Source organism: Gopherus flavomarginatus, chromosome 3 (genome assembly GCF_025201925.1).
Source record: "Gopherus flavomarginatus isolate rGopFla2 chromosome 3, rGopFla2.mat.asm, whole genome shotgun sequence".
Classification (NCBI taxonomy): domain Eukaryota; kingdom Metazoa; phylum Chordata; order Testudines; family Testudinidae; genus Gopherus; species Gopherus flavomarginatus.
This window is the reverse complement of record NC_066619.1, coordinates 101,256,738-101,271,822: the sequence shown is the minus strand read 5'-3', so window position 1 is coordinate 101,271,822 and position 15,085 is coordinate 101,256,738. Positions and strand designations below refer to the sequence as shown.

The window sequence follows — 15,085 nt, the reverse complement described above, 5'->3', positions numbered from 1 at the left end:
AATAATAACTTTTAACCTGTCTCCCCCTGAGGGCACTGTCTGGCATCCACAAATTTGTGCCCAAGCAATTTCTGAAAATTTAGTGCCACATATGCAAATATAAACAAGTATATATTACTGTGAGATTGTTTTATTGCTATATCAGTTGTTTATTCTTTTATTCCCTAACTTTTGTGCACTGAAGTTTATAAACTAAATGTTGCATTAATATAATTTAAAAAAAATTATGTATATGATATAGCCATATATTTTAAGTATATAATTTATACATATGGAATGTTTTAGACACTTTAAAATTATTATTCAGACTACTTTTTCATTCCTCCTCTCGTAATGCAAGATGTGTTTAGTTACCATAAATCTAAACAGTAGAGATCTCTTAGGGAGCCTCCCTCCTTCTAACATAGTGTTTTTTATGACTAATAAGAGAACAATTTTAGGAAGCTGCAAGTTTCTCCTTTCCACTGGATGAAAAATCAGTTTCTAGGCCTTTAAGATGTGTGATATTAGAATTTAAAGTAGTAACATTTTTAAGTATAAAATTTTTTTATTGGTGCCACAATGAATATTGTTTGTTCTGCCTATCAGGACAGTGTAATTTTAAGAGAAAAGATGGTAATGTTTCTTTGACAGGTTCTTTTTTTTAAAACAGGGACCTGCTTGAAATAAGTCCTAGGAAGATGGAATAGTGAGAAAAGAAACATTTAAAGGTATAATATAATAGGTCAATTTATCAAATGGCTTTGCATGCACACTTTTTATATATAGTGATTACAATCAAGAAGTGGTCTTTTCTATTAATAACAGTTAGTTTTAAAAGTAGGGCTATTCAACCACAGATTAAACTGCTCTAGGTCAGTTACATTTGGGGACTAAACTATTAAAAATATAAATATTTAACATTTAAAATATTTTCTCCTACTTCTTTGTCCATTGCAGTGCACGGTAATTTAGATTCAGTTTTTGTAAGGCTTGAGATCACTGAGTGTGAGTTTCACAATATTCAATTACAGCTCTGTTCAGCAGAAGTGCTGGGACTATCTCATTTTAAACAGGAAGGGAGAGGAACTTGATAATGCCAGTCAGTTCTTGAATACTCTTTCATGGCTTCTGCATACATTAACCTTCTGATCAACCTGCAAAGTTCATGTCTTCTTTTGGACATTTTGGGCCAGGCTGAGAGACTGGGGTTCACAAAAGGAGTTTTGATTATGAGGCTTTAGGTAGTTATTTTAAGCCAATAACAGCTGAAGTGACTTGATATTGTGGTTTTAGTTATTCTACAGGACCTTTAACAATTTGGAAAGATGTTTGTTATCAATATAAATAATAAACTGATTATGAAAAAATGGTTACTCACCTTTTTTGTAACTGTTGTTCTTCGAGATGCGTTGTTTATGTCCATTCCAAGCAGGTGTGTGTGCGTCGCGTGCACACCAGCTGAAGATTTTCCTATAGCAGCGTCCGTAGCGTCGGCCTTGGCGCCCCATGGAATGGTGCCTCCATGGGGCCTTATATAGGGGCCCGCTGACCCTCCACCTCCTCAGGTCCTTCTCGCCGGCACTCCAACAGAGGGGCAGGAGGGTGGGTTTGGAATGGACATGAACACCACATCTTGAAGAACAACAGTTACAAAAAGGTGAGGAACTGTTTTTTCTTCTTCGATTGTTCATGTGCATTCCAAGCAGGTGATTCACAAGCCTGAGTTTAGGTGGTGGGGTGGAAGTTCACTGCCGACTGGAGCACTGCCCTGCCAAAGGGTGCAGCGTTTGTAGCCTGGTGCGTGATGGCATAGTGTGATGTGAATGTGTGGATTGAGGACCATGTGGCAGCCCTGCATATCTCCTGTGTCGGGACCTGAGCCAGGAATGCCGCAGCAGAGGCCTGTGCCCTTGTGGAGTGGGCTGTGATTGGCGGGGCAGGCACCTTGGCCTGATTGTAGCATTCGCGGCTGCAAGCCCATGATGAGGACCATGTGGCAGCCCTGCATATCTCCTGTGTAGGGACCTGAGCCAGGAACGCCACGGCAGAGGCCTGTGCCTTTGTGGAGTGGGCTGTGATTGGCGGGGGCAGGCACCTTGGCCTGATTGTAGCATTCGCGGATGCAAGCCTTGATCCATGAGGAGATATGCTGTGAAGAGTCGGGGAGCCCCTTCATCCTGCGGGCCACAGCTACAAAGAGTTGGGTTGATTTCATGAACTGTTTAGTTCATTCAATATAGAATGCGAGGTCCCTGCGAAAGTCCAGGGAATGCAGCCTACACTCTGCGTTGGAGGACTGTGGCATAGGGTAGAACACCGGGAGAAAAATGTCCTGACCCAGGTGGAATTGGGAGACCACTTTCAGAAGGAACGCCGGCTGTGGCCTGAGTTGGACTTCGTCTCTGAGGAAGACCATGTAGGGAGGCTTGGATGTCAGCACTCTGAGCTCCAATGGGCCCTCCTGGCTGAGGTGATGGCCACGAGGAATACGACCGTATAGGAGAGATACAGCAAAGAGCACGTAGCCAGCGGCTCGAAAGGCCCTTGGGGAAGCAACAAACCAATGGGTCTGCGAAGACTGAACTATCTTCAGCTCCTGGGTGGAACGCAGAGATGGCTGCCAAATGGACCCGAACCGAAGAGAGGAAAAGTCCCCGCTGTCTTAACTGGAGTAGGTAATCAAGGACGAGAGGGATCAGGGCGAGCAATGGAGCCTGTCCCTGCTGTTCAGCCCAGATGGAAAAACGTTTCCACTTGGCCATGTATGTGGCACTGGTGGAGGGTTTTCTGTTATGGGGAAGGACTTGCCTGACCTGCTGTGAGCACTACATTTCCACTGGGTTTAGCCATGGAGCATCTAGGCTGTGAGGTGGAGTGACTCCATGTTCGGGTGGCAGAGGTGACCCTGATCCTGCATTATCAGGTCTGGGAGTAGGGGCAACGTGAGGGGCGCCTATATGGACATGTGCAGCAGTGACGTGTACCAATGCTGGCACGGTCATACCAGCGCTATCCGTATGACGTGACTGTGATCCCTGTGTATCTTGAGGAGTACCCTGTGGACTATGGGGATCGAACAGAAGGCGTAAAGCAGGTCGCCTTTCCACGAGAGGAGGAAGACATCTTTTAGAGACCCTGGACTGCGCCCCATGAGGGAGCAGAACCTTCGACACTTCCTGCTGTCCCTCGAGGCAAACAGGTCTATCTGGGGATAACCCCAGAGACGGAAGATTGAGCGTGCCGCGTCTTGGTGAAGAGATCACTCGTGACCATGGAATGAGCAGCTGAGGGTTGTCCACCAGTCCGTTCTGCACCCCCGGGAGGTAGGATGCCATTAGGTGAATTGTCTTCTATACACAAAAGTCCCATAACATGAGGGTTTCCCGGCACAGGGGAGAGGAGCGTGCACCCCCGTTTGTTGATATAGAACATCGCCGAGGTATTGTCCATGAGCACTGCAACGCACTTGCCCGCCAATTGAGATTTGAAAGTGAGGCAGGCAAGGCGGACAGCCCATAGCTCCCTGACGTTGATGTGTAGAGAGAGGTCCTCTGGGGACCAAAGGCCTCCAATCCAGATCCGAAGTGTCTGTCACCAAGGAAAGGGCTGGCTGAGGGCTGGCGAAGGGTACTCCCACACAGACCACACGCTGGTCGGGCCACGACTGGAGGGAATCCAGCACCACTTGGGGAAGCATCACCACCGAGTCCAGCGCATCCCTGGTTGGTTGGTATACAGTCGCTAACCTGGACTGAGGAGGGCGCAGCCTGAGCCTGGCGTGGCTCACCACGTAGGTGTACGTAGCCATATGTTCCAGCAATTTGAGGCAGTTCCTATCTGTGGTGGTCCGGAAATGGCGGAGATTGAGGATGATGTCGGATATGGACCGAAACCTGGCCTCCAGTAGGAATGCTCTGGCCTGCGTCGAGTCCAGAACTGCCCCTACGAACTCTATCCATTGGACAGGAGACAGGGTAGACTTGTTCAACAGATCGAGCTCAAGGAAGGTCTGTCTGATAAAGACCACGTGAGCCTCCACCTGTGCCTTGGAGTGGCCCTTGAGGAGCCAATCGTCCAGGTAGGGAAACACCTGAATTCCGTGCTTGCACAGGAATGCTGCTACAACTGTCATGCACTTCGTGAAGACCCCTGGGGCCGTTGACAGGCCGAAAAGCAGGACTGCGAACTGGAGATGGGTGTTGCCCATTATGAACCTGAGATAACGTCTGTGCTGAGGGATTACTGTGATATGAAAGTACGCGTCTTTCAAATCAAGGGCGGCCCATCAATCTCCTGGATCCATGGAGGGGATGATGGAAGACAGGGAGACCATACAGAACTTGAGCTTCTTTACAAACTTGTTCAGATGCCACAAGTCCAAAATGGGTCTGAGGCACCCTTTCGCTCTTGGTATTAGGAAATACTAGGAGTAAAAACCCCTGCCCCTGAGTTCCTGAGGAACTTCCTCCACTGCTCCTACCACGAGGAGGGACTGCACTTCCGGAATTAGAAGTTGCTCATGAGAGGGGTCCCCGAAGAGCGATGGGGAGAGGGGCTGGTGGGGCAGAGGGAGGAGAATTGGATAGAATATCCCCTCTCTACCGTGCGGAGCACCTAACTGTCCGATGTGATTCGGGACCAGGCAAGATAGAGGGTGGACAGATGTGACGAAAAGGTAGGGTTGGTAGGATCCAGCTTCCTGACTGGTAGGTTGTCCTCGACCGCACCATCAAATTGGGGTATAGGCCCCGATGGAGGCCCTGGTTGGCCGGACAACTGGCTGGAGGGCTGTTGTTGCCTCCTTCTGCTGTTTCTGCTTCGCCTACACGAGGGTTCCAGACGTTACTGGGGCTGGTACGGCTGTGGAGCTGGCTGCAGGCTCAATTGCCTGCGTTGGGTGGCTGGAGTGTGCAGGCCTAGCGAGCGTAAGGTAGCTCGAGTCCTTTAGGCTATGGAGCCTCTTGTCCGTCTTCTCAGAGAAGAGCATGGGCCCCTCGAAGGGGAGGTCCTGGATGGTCTGTTGGACCTCATGTGGAAGGCCTGAGACCTGAAGCCAGGCTGAGACCTGAAGCCAGGCCTGAGACCTGAAGCCAGCGCATGACCAGCCCAGTTGCCACCGTGCAGGAGGCTTCATTCGCCGCATCCAGGGCTGCTTGGAGCGATGCCCAGGAAATTAGCTTCCCTTCCTCTACCAAAGCGGAAAATTCTGTTTGATTCCTGGGGGAGGAGTTCAGCGAACTTGGACAAGGCCGAGCACATGTTATGGCCTTACTGGCTCACTACAGCCTCTTGATTGGCTATATGTAGTTGCAGACCCCCCATTGAGTACACCTTTCTACCAAAGATGTCCAACTTCTTGGCCTCCCTGTTCTTCGATGTAGACCCTTGGAAAACCTGACGCTCCTTTTGGTTGGCCGCATCCACAACCAGAGAGTCTGGGGGAAGGTGGGTATATGGCCCTTGGAGGCTAGAAAGTAGCACCTCTCTGTCTTTTTGGCCATAGGGGCCAACGAAGCTGGCATCCGCAACAAGGTGCGGGACGTATCAGCTACAATTCTGATCAATGGTAGGGCAACCCTAGAGGGCCCGAGGGGGCCAGGATGTCCACTACCGGATCTACATCCACCTCAATCTCCTCCACTTGGATCACCAGGCTCTGAGCGGCACGCTTAAGTAGCTGCTGAAGCACCTGGTTGTCCTCTAGGGACGGTGCCGCTGAAGTTCCTGCAACTGCCTCATCCGGAGAGGAAGAGGAGATGATCACCTGCAAAGGACTTTCCTCTGTACCCTCAGCCTCTGCAGGGTTCTGCAGCACACAGTACTCTGGCTGCGTGGCTTGTGTGGATGTAGGATGCGCTGAATAACGAGACGTGCTGGGCAGTGCCTGTGGCATTGGAAACATGGTCCCCATCAGTGCCAGTGTCTGACTAGGCGGTGCCGGGTTCTGTTGAGGCACACTCCTGTCGGACAGTGGTGCCGGTGGTGGAGGCATTTGCGCCAGAGCCACCAATGTCAAGCAGACCAACACAGACCTGGAGCATGGGCCGTGCACCTGTCCCAGGGACCGATGGTAGGCCCAGGGAGCCTAGAACGGCCACTGGGAGGGTGGCTGCCACTGTTGTTGCCACTGCGCCGGGTAAGGTCGTTGGCTTGCCTGAGAAGCCGACCTCCTGCTTCTCAATCTACTGGAGCAGTAGAATTCCGCCTGAGTCCAAGGTCTTCAAATAGGAGGACCGAGGGGGAGCAGTACCCACTGTTGCCAGGGTAGTGGTGCCGCGAGGCTGGGGAGGTCTCTCTGTGCCAATGCAGCACAGGGTGGGGACTGGGGTGACATCATGGCCAGCTTGCCCCTTGATTGGATTGGGTGTCGGGCCGTATCTTGCGGCTCTTTCCACCGGTGCGGGGAGGCCGGCACCGGCAGGCTTAATAAGTCAGAGGCCACCTCAAACACCTCCGGCATCAATGGGGCACGCACATCCTCGTTGAAGTCTAGGGATCTGGAGTGGTCCAGACTTGACTGCACCCCCACCGGGGTGGGAGTCAACGGGACCTTGGGAAGGTGCGGTTGTGGCTCTGCTTGTCCCACCGCAGTCGTGGATGCTGCCGGCCTTTTAAGGTCCTGGTGGGTGATCGGTCCCTCACTGGCCTCTTCTTTTTCGTGGCACCGGAGATGGTGATCGGTGCCGCATGGAGGCTGATTTTCTATGTCCCGAGTCTCTCCGGTGCCGGGAATTAGAGGTCTCAGACTGGGCCTCCTGTCTTGTTAGTGGTGCCGGAGCGCTGCGCACCAAGGATGAGGTGCTGGGCGCTGGATTGGCAGGCTCAGGGTCTGAGTGTGGCCATAAAGCCGCCTCCATCAAGAGCACTCTGAATCTCTGCTCTCTGTCCTTAAGAGTCCTGGGACAGAATCCCCTGCAGATACTGCACTGGTCTCTTTGGTGGTTCTCCCCAAGGCACCTCAAGCAGGACGAGTGCAGGTCATTCTTCGGCATGAACTTCCCGCAGTCCTTGCGGGGTTTAAACCCGGGGGACCCAGGCATGCCCCAGCGGGGCGAAGAGTACATTGGGGGAGGTAAGCCCCCCAATAACTATTAACTATCTACAACTAACACTAACTCTCAACTATGAGAGAGGAAACAACTATATACACTTAGACAAGACACTGCTAGGCTTGCTGCAAGAGCAAGCAAAGTTCCAGCTAGCCGTCACCAGCGGTAAGAAGGAACTGAGCAGATGGAGGGTTGGCGGACCCCTACATAGGGCGCCAGGGCTGACCCTGTGGACGCTGCTAAGGGAAAATCGTCTCGCTGGTGTGCACGCGGAGTGCACACACCTACTTGGAATGCACATGAACAATCACTTGAAGAAGAACTATTTATCTGAAGCATTTGTGCCACTGGAGACAAATGATCAGTTGAAAGCTCCTGAAAAAAGTACCAAGGCACAATTACAGAATATATTCATTTTAGCATCACTACTGGTCTTTCATGATATTTGCTATTCTGTCTTTATTCTATTCTATTCTATATTGTACCTTTTAATACCCTGAAATGTGCTGCTTGCCATGTCTATGATTCCTCCAGTGGGTCTGGCTACTGCTCCCACTAAACCTTTCCCAACACCTTTGAAGAAACCAGCTGCTCCTTCTTTTTGGGCTCCTAGAAATAATTAAAAGAAAAACATCTTTCTGTAGTAATATTCATAAACCTTCTTTTCTAAATACTTGAAAACTTTAAACAGCCACTATCACATTTTTCTACTTTCACTGATTTATAAAAAGCACAATTTAATTTTCCCTGATAATTACACAATGTTGTCATTACATAGGATGGTCCATTCAAAAATTAGGTCAATCAAGTTTGAAGTAGAAAACAAAAAGATTCATATCTGGTATGCAGTGTGTTTTGCAACCTATCTCAACAAATATTAGAATCAAGAACATATGCACTGCTGACACACAACAAGAACTATACTTACCTCTTATTGGTTTAGTCACTATTCCTGTTATGCCACTAACAAAACCCTATGGGGAGAAACAGACAATTGTCACTCATATGTTTTCAGAATGTATTTTACTTACTTTATAAAAATTCTAACTGTGATTTAATGTAATTCAAAACATGGGTTCTGCTGGAGGTAATACTAAGACCCATGGAAAATTAATGAAATAACCAATGCTCCTCACTGCTCCTATACTTCCTTTATAATTTGAATATATTTTCAATTTACAATTACAACCCTACTTTGGCAATAAGTTTACAACTGCACGATTAAAATAAAGTCTATATAGATAAATTGGATGAAGTTGCTTATTTTTTCTAAAGTGATATTTCTTACAGACACTAAGCCTTTCCCTCCACGAGTGATGCCCTCTCTAAGGCCAGTTGGTTGTTTATTCATGGCTTCCCTTCTCTTCTGCTGGTAGTCTTCATCCATAGTTATTGCTGCTACTCCTTTAGCCATAGCACTAGTGATTCTTGATGCAGCACCCGCTAATCCACCTAGGGAAAAATTAAAATTACGTAAAAGTGAAATGAACTACTTAACACAATCACAGTACACAAGATTACATGGTCACTATTAATCAAAAGATAAAAGTATAAACATATTACAGCTTACCTACAGCTCCCCCTACTAGTGCTTTAAGACCGAGTGCCATACCCTCTACAAATTCTTCAGGACCCTGGATGGCTCCCTAAAGGGCAGGGGCAGGAGAGAGAGAAAGGTTTATAGAAAAAGCAAATAATCTTATCTGAAAAAAAGTAATTTACCTGAATGTCATATTTTATATAAAAAGTATACTTTAACAATATAAAAAAATTCAGCCACGCTTTCTTCTAATTGTTATGGCCTTGATATTCTTTAGAATAAATTAGCGTAAAGCAGGGGTCGGCAACCTTTCAGAAGTGGTGTGCAGTCTTCATTTATTCACTCTAACTTAAGGTTTTGCGTACCGGTAATACATTTTAATGTTTTTAAAAGATCTCTTTCTATAAGTCTATAGCATATAATTAAACTGTTGTTGTATGTAAAGTAAATAAGGTTTTTAAAATGTTTAAGAAACTTCATTTAAAATTAAATTAAAATGCAGAGCCCCCTCGATTAGTGGCCAGGACTCGGGCTTTGTGAGTGTCACTGAAAATCAGCTTGTGTGCCGCCTTCAGCATGCGTGCCATAGGTTGCCTATCCCTGGTGTAAAGAATAGTCTCTTGTCAGAAGTATGAAAAGGCTGTTCCCTTCTTGCATTTACACAAATTTTTGCTATAATTTTTCCTGATAATTAGTATTGCACTAGGATTTGGCAGAACTGAATACATCTCCTAGAAATGGCATTTAAAAGGTTTAAGCCTGATTTTAAAATGAAAGCGCCTTACAATATACCTACATTTCAAACAACATCTAAGTAGCTTACCAACTATTTTATGTTTCATAAGACGCTAAATGGCAGTTTTACCTGGTAAGGTTCATAGAAGAATGCTTCCACTCCTTCAGACAAGTCTCTTATGAATCCAAATGGATTGCCCAAAACATCAAGGCCAAGAATAAGAACATACATTTGTTTAATGGCCTAAAATGAAAACAATTTTGAAGTAAAAACATTACAAAAGTATATGGTTTGCATAGAAATTTTACTTTAACAAATAAGGTATATTTTTCATTCAATATTAGGTAAGTGGTTTCTAGCTGGAATATAGTAATGTACTTTAAGATTCACAATTACATATAGTGCTTCCAGACAAAACCTATGCTAAAATGGAGTTAAAAGTTGAGAGTACAGATCAGTGAGTCAGGGTAAAAATATTTCAGGTATGTTAAAATTATCCCCCAAAACAAAGAGAACTCATAGAATTCAGTGTTATGGTTAAATTTAAAAAGAAATCGGAATATAATAAAAAATTGGAAATACCCTCTTAGGGCAGCCGAACAACCTTAACTCTGCCTTGTAATGACACCACACAATTATGTGAAGTAACCACACAATTATGACTAATGCATATTAGTGTCTGTCATCCCAGAATAGATGAAAAATACATATTTGCTATTTCTTTTTCTCACTGTATCACTACAAGGCAGAGTTAAGATTGTTTGGGTGTCTTGGTAGGAAAGTTGAGTAAAGGTTGCTTCTCCCTTGGCAGGAACTATCATGTCCTTTGTCAAGAATATCACTGCTGTATCACTCTGATATGTAACTGGATAAAAAAATGTAGGGCAAGATACTCAGCGGAATTCAAACCCTCTTGCTGAGGACAGGGAGAGTCAGAAAGGATGTCAGATTTCTTGCCATGTCAGAATTAAGCACTGTGGTGCTCTTCTTTTTAGAGGCTGGCCAAGCTGGGGATGAATTTTTAGATTTGCCTCTGAGGAGTACCCGATTAACAAGGATGAACCAGCTTGTTGAGTCTCAAGTGCTGAACAGCACTGACCCACTCCTGTGGCAGTCTCTGGAGACATCTCGTCTGGGAAATGCAGAGACCTTAACAAAACCATTGGACTGGGGAGAAGTCACAATTCAGAAGTTACTGAATTAGAGATAAAACACTCAGAGCCTGGTGCTACTTCTGTTTTATTTCATACTATCCATTTCAGTGTGATACCCTGTTATTCACTGCACTCTTTACCCACCGATACTCTATACAGCTGATTCTGCCACCCTTACTGATATCAAGAAATATCTTACTCAGCGTAGTACCTTTGCAATCAATGGGACTACTGCATTCAACATAAACGTCACAGAATCTGCTTCACAAAAAACAGTATCAGTTTCCCTGTTCAGTTTGTTTATAAGTTCAGGTGGCTCAACGCTTTTAAGTCATAGAAAATGGAATTGTAAACTAAAAAAATGGCATTAAAGCTTGGGGCAAATACAGTACCGTTAAACTATTTTTTATTAAATTTGGCTAGATTTAAAACTGGTATCCTATTAAGCTGAGGTGATATTTAGCCTTATTTTAAGAATAGTTTTCTAAAAATGCTAGTCATAATCTAGGTTACCAGCCTGTTTCCAATCAAATATTTTCATTTCACTTCCCTTCTTTAACAAGTGTGCATATAAACATACAAACCAGAAAAGAATACAGTACATTGACATGTAGCTCCAGCATATAATATAATGTATTTAAACAAAGAAGTACACAAATTAATTTAGACTAACCTGTTTTGAATAATGCCTAATAACTGCTGATTGTAGTTGTTGTGTAGTACAGAAGTGATAGCGGAGTTCGAAGAAAGCCAACCTAAAAGAAGCCCACATTATTTAGAGCAGAACAAAATGAATTTTCCTGTGTTGAAAGTGCTAATTTAATACTGATAAATAAGTTTTAAAACTATACAGTCAACATACTTGAAGACAACATCTTGTACATCTGTGAGCGTAGCACCAATACTCTTCAGTAGAAGATTCACAGACTGAACTGGAATCAGTTCATGCTGTCTTTCTTCTTTGTTGCTATCTTCTCCACCCGTGCTCAGTGAGAAACTTAAATGTAACTGAAAGAATGAGAATGAGCATGTAGAACTCCACATTTGATTGGATACTACCTTAATAACGCTTTAACAAAAAGCCATTAGCTGTCATGAGTATATGCTATTTCCTAATCTTGACTGACTCCATCCTAATCAGAAAGCTTCCTGCTAATATCACACAGCAAACAAGACCAGAAAGCCTAAAGCAGAATTTTTCTGGAAGAGCAGAATCTGCCCTCTCTCTCATTAAGACTTTTGCATTCTGAACCAAATATTTTTTTAAAAGAGAAGAGGAATTCATCGATATGGCACGTGATTAAGGAATTGACTGACTCCTACTTCATAAAAGAGTGGCATTCAAAAAAATGTATTCAGGTCTAGTGTAAAGCAACATTCTGACAAGCAGCAAATTAGAGGGTAAGAATGAAGATAAAGAAAATGACCTAATACAATATTTAGAAATAACAGAAGCAAACTGAGTAAAGCACACAGTAAAACATAGTGAACACCTGTATAGACTTGATTCAATTATGCAAAAAACCCCAAACACATTAACAGACAAAACATTTTGTTCGACTGATTAAATCCAGTTTAAAAGCAAATTGCATATTTATATCAGTCCTGTCCCCTACTCACAAAAGGGATTTTAAAGAAAGAACTGCTCCAAGCACTTTGCACCTCAAGACTGTACCCACCAATGCACAAGAGAAACTGACTTCTTGGCATTCTGATTCTCTGCAAAATTGTCATTGGATTTAATACTCCTTAGTGGTATATGGAAGTTTACCATTAGTCTGCTTCCAATAGAGACCTACGGACCTATTAACCTTGAATTAATGGAGAAAAGACTCATTGAGTTGAGCAAATGCATTAGAAGAATGGATGACAGTCTCACTAAGGTAGACACAGATACCACCTTGGAGAGTAGCATCCAGTTAGTGTGTAGCACCCTCCCATCTTTGTAAATTTTGATATACATGTGGATCAGCCACTGGAACTTGAAGCCCAATCACTCTATGAAGTAACTGACACTAGCAAAATGATTTTTCATGTAAGAAATTTAATAAAATAGAAACTAACTGTTTCAAGATAAGGTTTCATCAGCTTTGTAAGGACCATATTACTATGTTATGACACAAGAAGCTTTTAATGCAGGTTTTGAAAGTGTCAAGCCCCACATGGACCTGACAATAATGGACTGAAGCGACACTGGCCTACCTTCAGTTTAGTTATCATATGCTGAAATGGCTACCAAATATACCTGGAGTTAGTCTAGGTAAACTGGATGCATACCTAGCCAGTATGACCTGGAAGTTCATTTTTAATTGTAGATTGATCCCAAACTTTCACCAGGCCAGAAAGGCCCAAGGATAGTCTATAACATACACGCAACACTGGAGTCCATGGGTTGGCTTACTTCCATTGGGATCTCAGGGTCTTGTGGAAAAATACCACAGGGACTACAAATACTGTTGCAGTTTTACCATATGCAGCATTCATACAGGGCCATCCCTACCTATGGTGGTGACCTATGTAGCCTGAGCATCTGCCCCCCTTCCCCACCATGGAGGGAGCGGCTGCTCAGCTCAGGGGCCGGGCCCTCCATGGGGAGGTGGGGGGCTGCGCTCAAGGACTGCAAGGCCATGGGGGCAGGGTGGCCCAGTGCAGCAGGGGGAATTAGTGGGGGTCCTGGCGCCGGCAGCAGGAGTCGGGCCCACCCCTTGCACTCACCGGTGGCAGGGGGAAGCAGACTGACCTGGCCCCAATTCGCTCCACTCTCCCAGTTCTGTTGCTTGGGGGAAGGGGCTTGGAAGAAGGGGTCAGGCCCACCCCTGCACTCACCAGTGATGGCAGTGGGAAGCAGAGCAACGCAGCTGGGAGCTGGCAGAGCGGAGCGGGCTGGGGCCGGGTCACTCTGCTTCCCACCGCTGCCGCTGGTGAGATCAGGGGTGGGCCAGACCCCTTCTGCCGGCTCCAGTATCCCTGCTAATACTACAGGCCATGTTGCTCAGGGGAGGGGGCTTGGGGGAAGGGGTGGAATGGGGGCAGGGTGGGGCAGAGCAGGGGTGGGGGTCTGGGGGAAGGGGTCGAATGGGGGCAGGTGAGGGTGGAACAGGAGGGCTGGCTGGGGGATCGGGCTGGCTGCTGGAGCCAGTGCCGCATATGCAGCATGCAACTGTCTAGGGCACAACGAAATTTGGTGCTCCAAATTATGTGGTCCCCTAGGCAGCTGCATATTCTGCGTATGCCTAAGGATGGCCCTGCATTCATATAATGGTCTGAACTGTCAATTAGTGGTTCTTTTAGACTCTGACAATCTGATAATTGCCCTGGATCTTGTTCTGGAGCAGATGGATTTGAGTTGTGCTGTGTCTAGCAGGATCCTATGTATTTTAATTGTCTGCTTGACATAAGTTAGGTCTTTTGAGTTTTATTAAGAACCCTAGTGATGTCACTGGTGACATGGATTTACCTTCTGACACATTTTAGAGTGAAGTTCTTGATAAACCTATCATCCAAGAAGGGAAATAGATATCTTCCTGACGGCATAGACAGGACATGACTACCATCAATCATTTATTTACTAATGATAGCCAAAATGGCAAAACATGAAATTGGGAGTGCTGTTGCCTAGGACAAATTTGAGATACTTCAGGTGCTTGGACAGTATCGCATTGTACATGCATGTATCTGCAAAGGTTCAAAAACATACATATACACCTCTACCCCAATATAATGGCACCCGATATAACAGGAATTCAGATATAATGCGGTAAAGCAGTGCTCCGGGGGGAGCGAGGCTGCGTGCTCTGGCGGATCAAATCCAGTTCAATATAACACGGTTTCACCTATAATGTGGTAAGATTTTTTGACTCCTGAGGACAGCGTTATATTGAGGTAGAGGTGTATATAGTTAGTCACCTTCCTCTACAAAGGGCATGATGGTACCCAGGCAAATCATCTTAACTTTTATTTTTTAAATAAACAAAATTCAGATATTGATTCATTTCCCTGAGGTCCTGAGTGAGGCAGAGACCTTCTGTCTTTTTTAGGAAGTGCCTGGAATAAAATCTCTTCCCTATTTTGATTTGGAGCATGAACTCAAGGGTTCCCTTTCCAAGAAGGGATTGGAAATTTCTTCTGAATATGCTGATATTGAAGATCCTAAGAAAATTCTTGGGCGAGTAGCATGTGTACATGTGTGCACATATATGATGGGGAGGGTTTATTTAGCACCATCTGGAAGTGCTTCTAAAACCTGAATACTCAAAAATCACACACCTTCCGGGGCCTCAGAGTGCGGGATTGGGTAGGCAAAAGGCACCAAGTCTGCCTCTAATTGGGAGAAAGTGGCAGCCACTGAAGATGGCAGGCAGGCTGGTCATGTTTAGAAACCCTTCAAAAACCCTTATGTTTTTACTGCTTATGGAAATGGGGCGTCGGTCCCTTTGGCCTCTGGTGCTGGCGAGTCCAAGATCCTACGGATTGGGAGTACTGAACTATTTCCTTGAAGACAATTGTGAACAAGTAGGCTGGCTTATGAAGAGATTTTCCTTCCCTCTACTTTCCAAAAAGATTCTCTTTTTTGTTTGGTATGTCCTTGAGATTCCCCTGGACCTCCTAGTGGGAGCTGGATGCA

General features: G+C 45.4%; 1 protein-coding gene across 1 annotated transcript in view; it reads right to left on the bottom strand.

The window, feature by feature from the left end:
* Positions 1–15,085, bottom strand: part of VPS13A (vacuolar protein sorting 13 homolog A) — a 322,609-nt gene that overhangs the window by 33,258 nt on the left and 274,266 nt on the right. The window contains exons 60-66 of the mRNA XM_050945432.1: positions 11,324–11,469; positions 11,135–11,216; positions 9,437–9,550; positions 8,602–8,677; positions 8,320–8,483; positions 7,960–8,005; positions 7,517–7,640 (exon numbers count right to left, since the gene is read on the bottom strand). Coding sequence (XP_050801389.1) covers positions 7,517–7,640; positions 7,960–8,005; positions 8,320–8,483; positions 8,602–8,677; positions 9,437–9,550; positions 11,135–11,216; positions 11,324–11,469 — 752 coding nt within the window. The remainder of the gene's footprint in view (positions 1–7,516; positions 7,641–7,959; positions 8,006–8,319; positions 8,484–8,601; positions 8,678–9,436; positions 9,551–11,134; positions 11,217–11,323; positions 11,470–15,085) is intronic.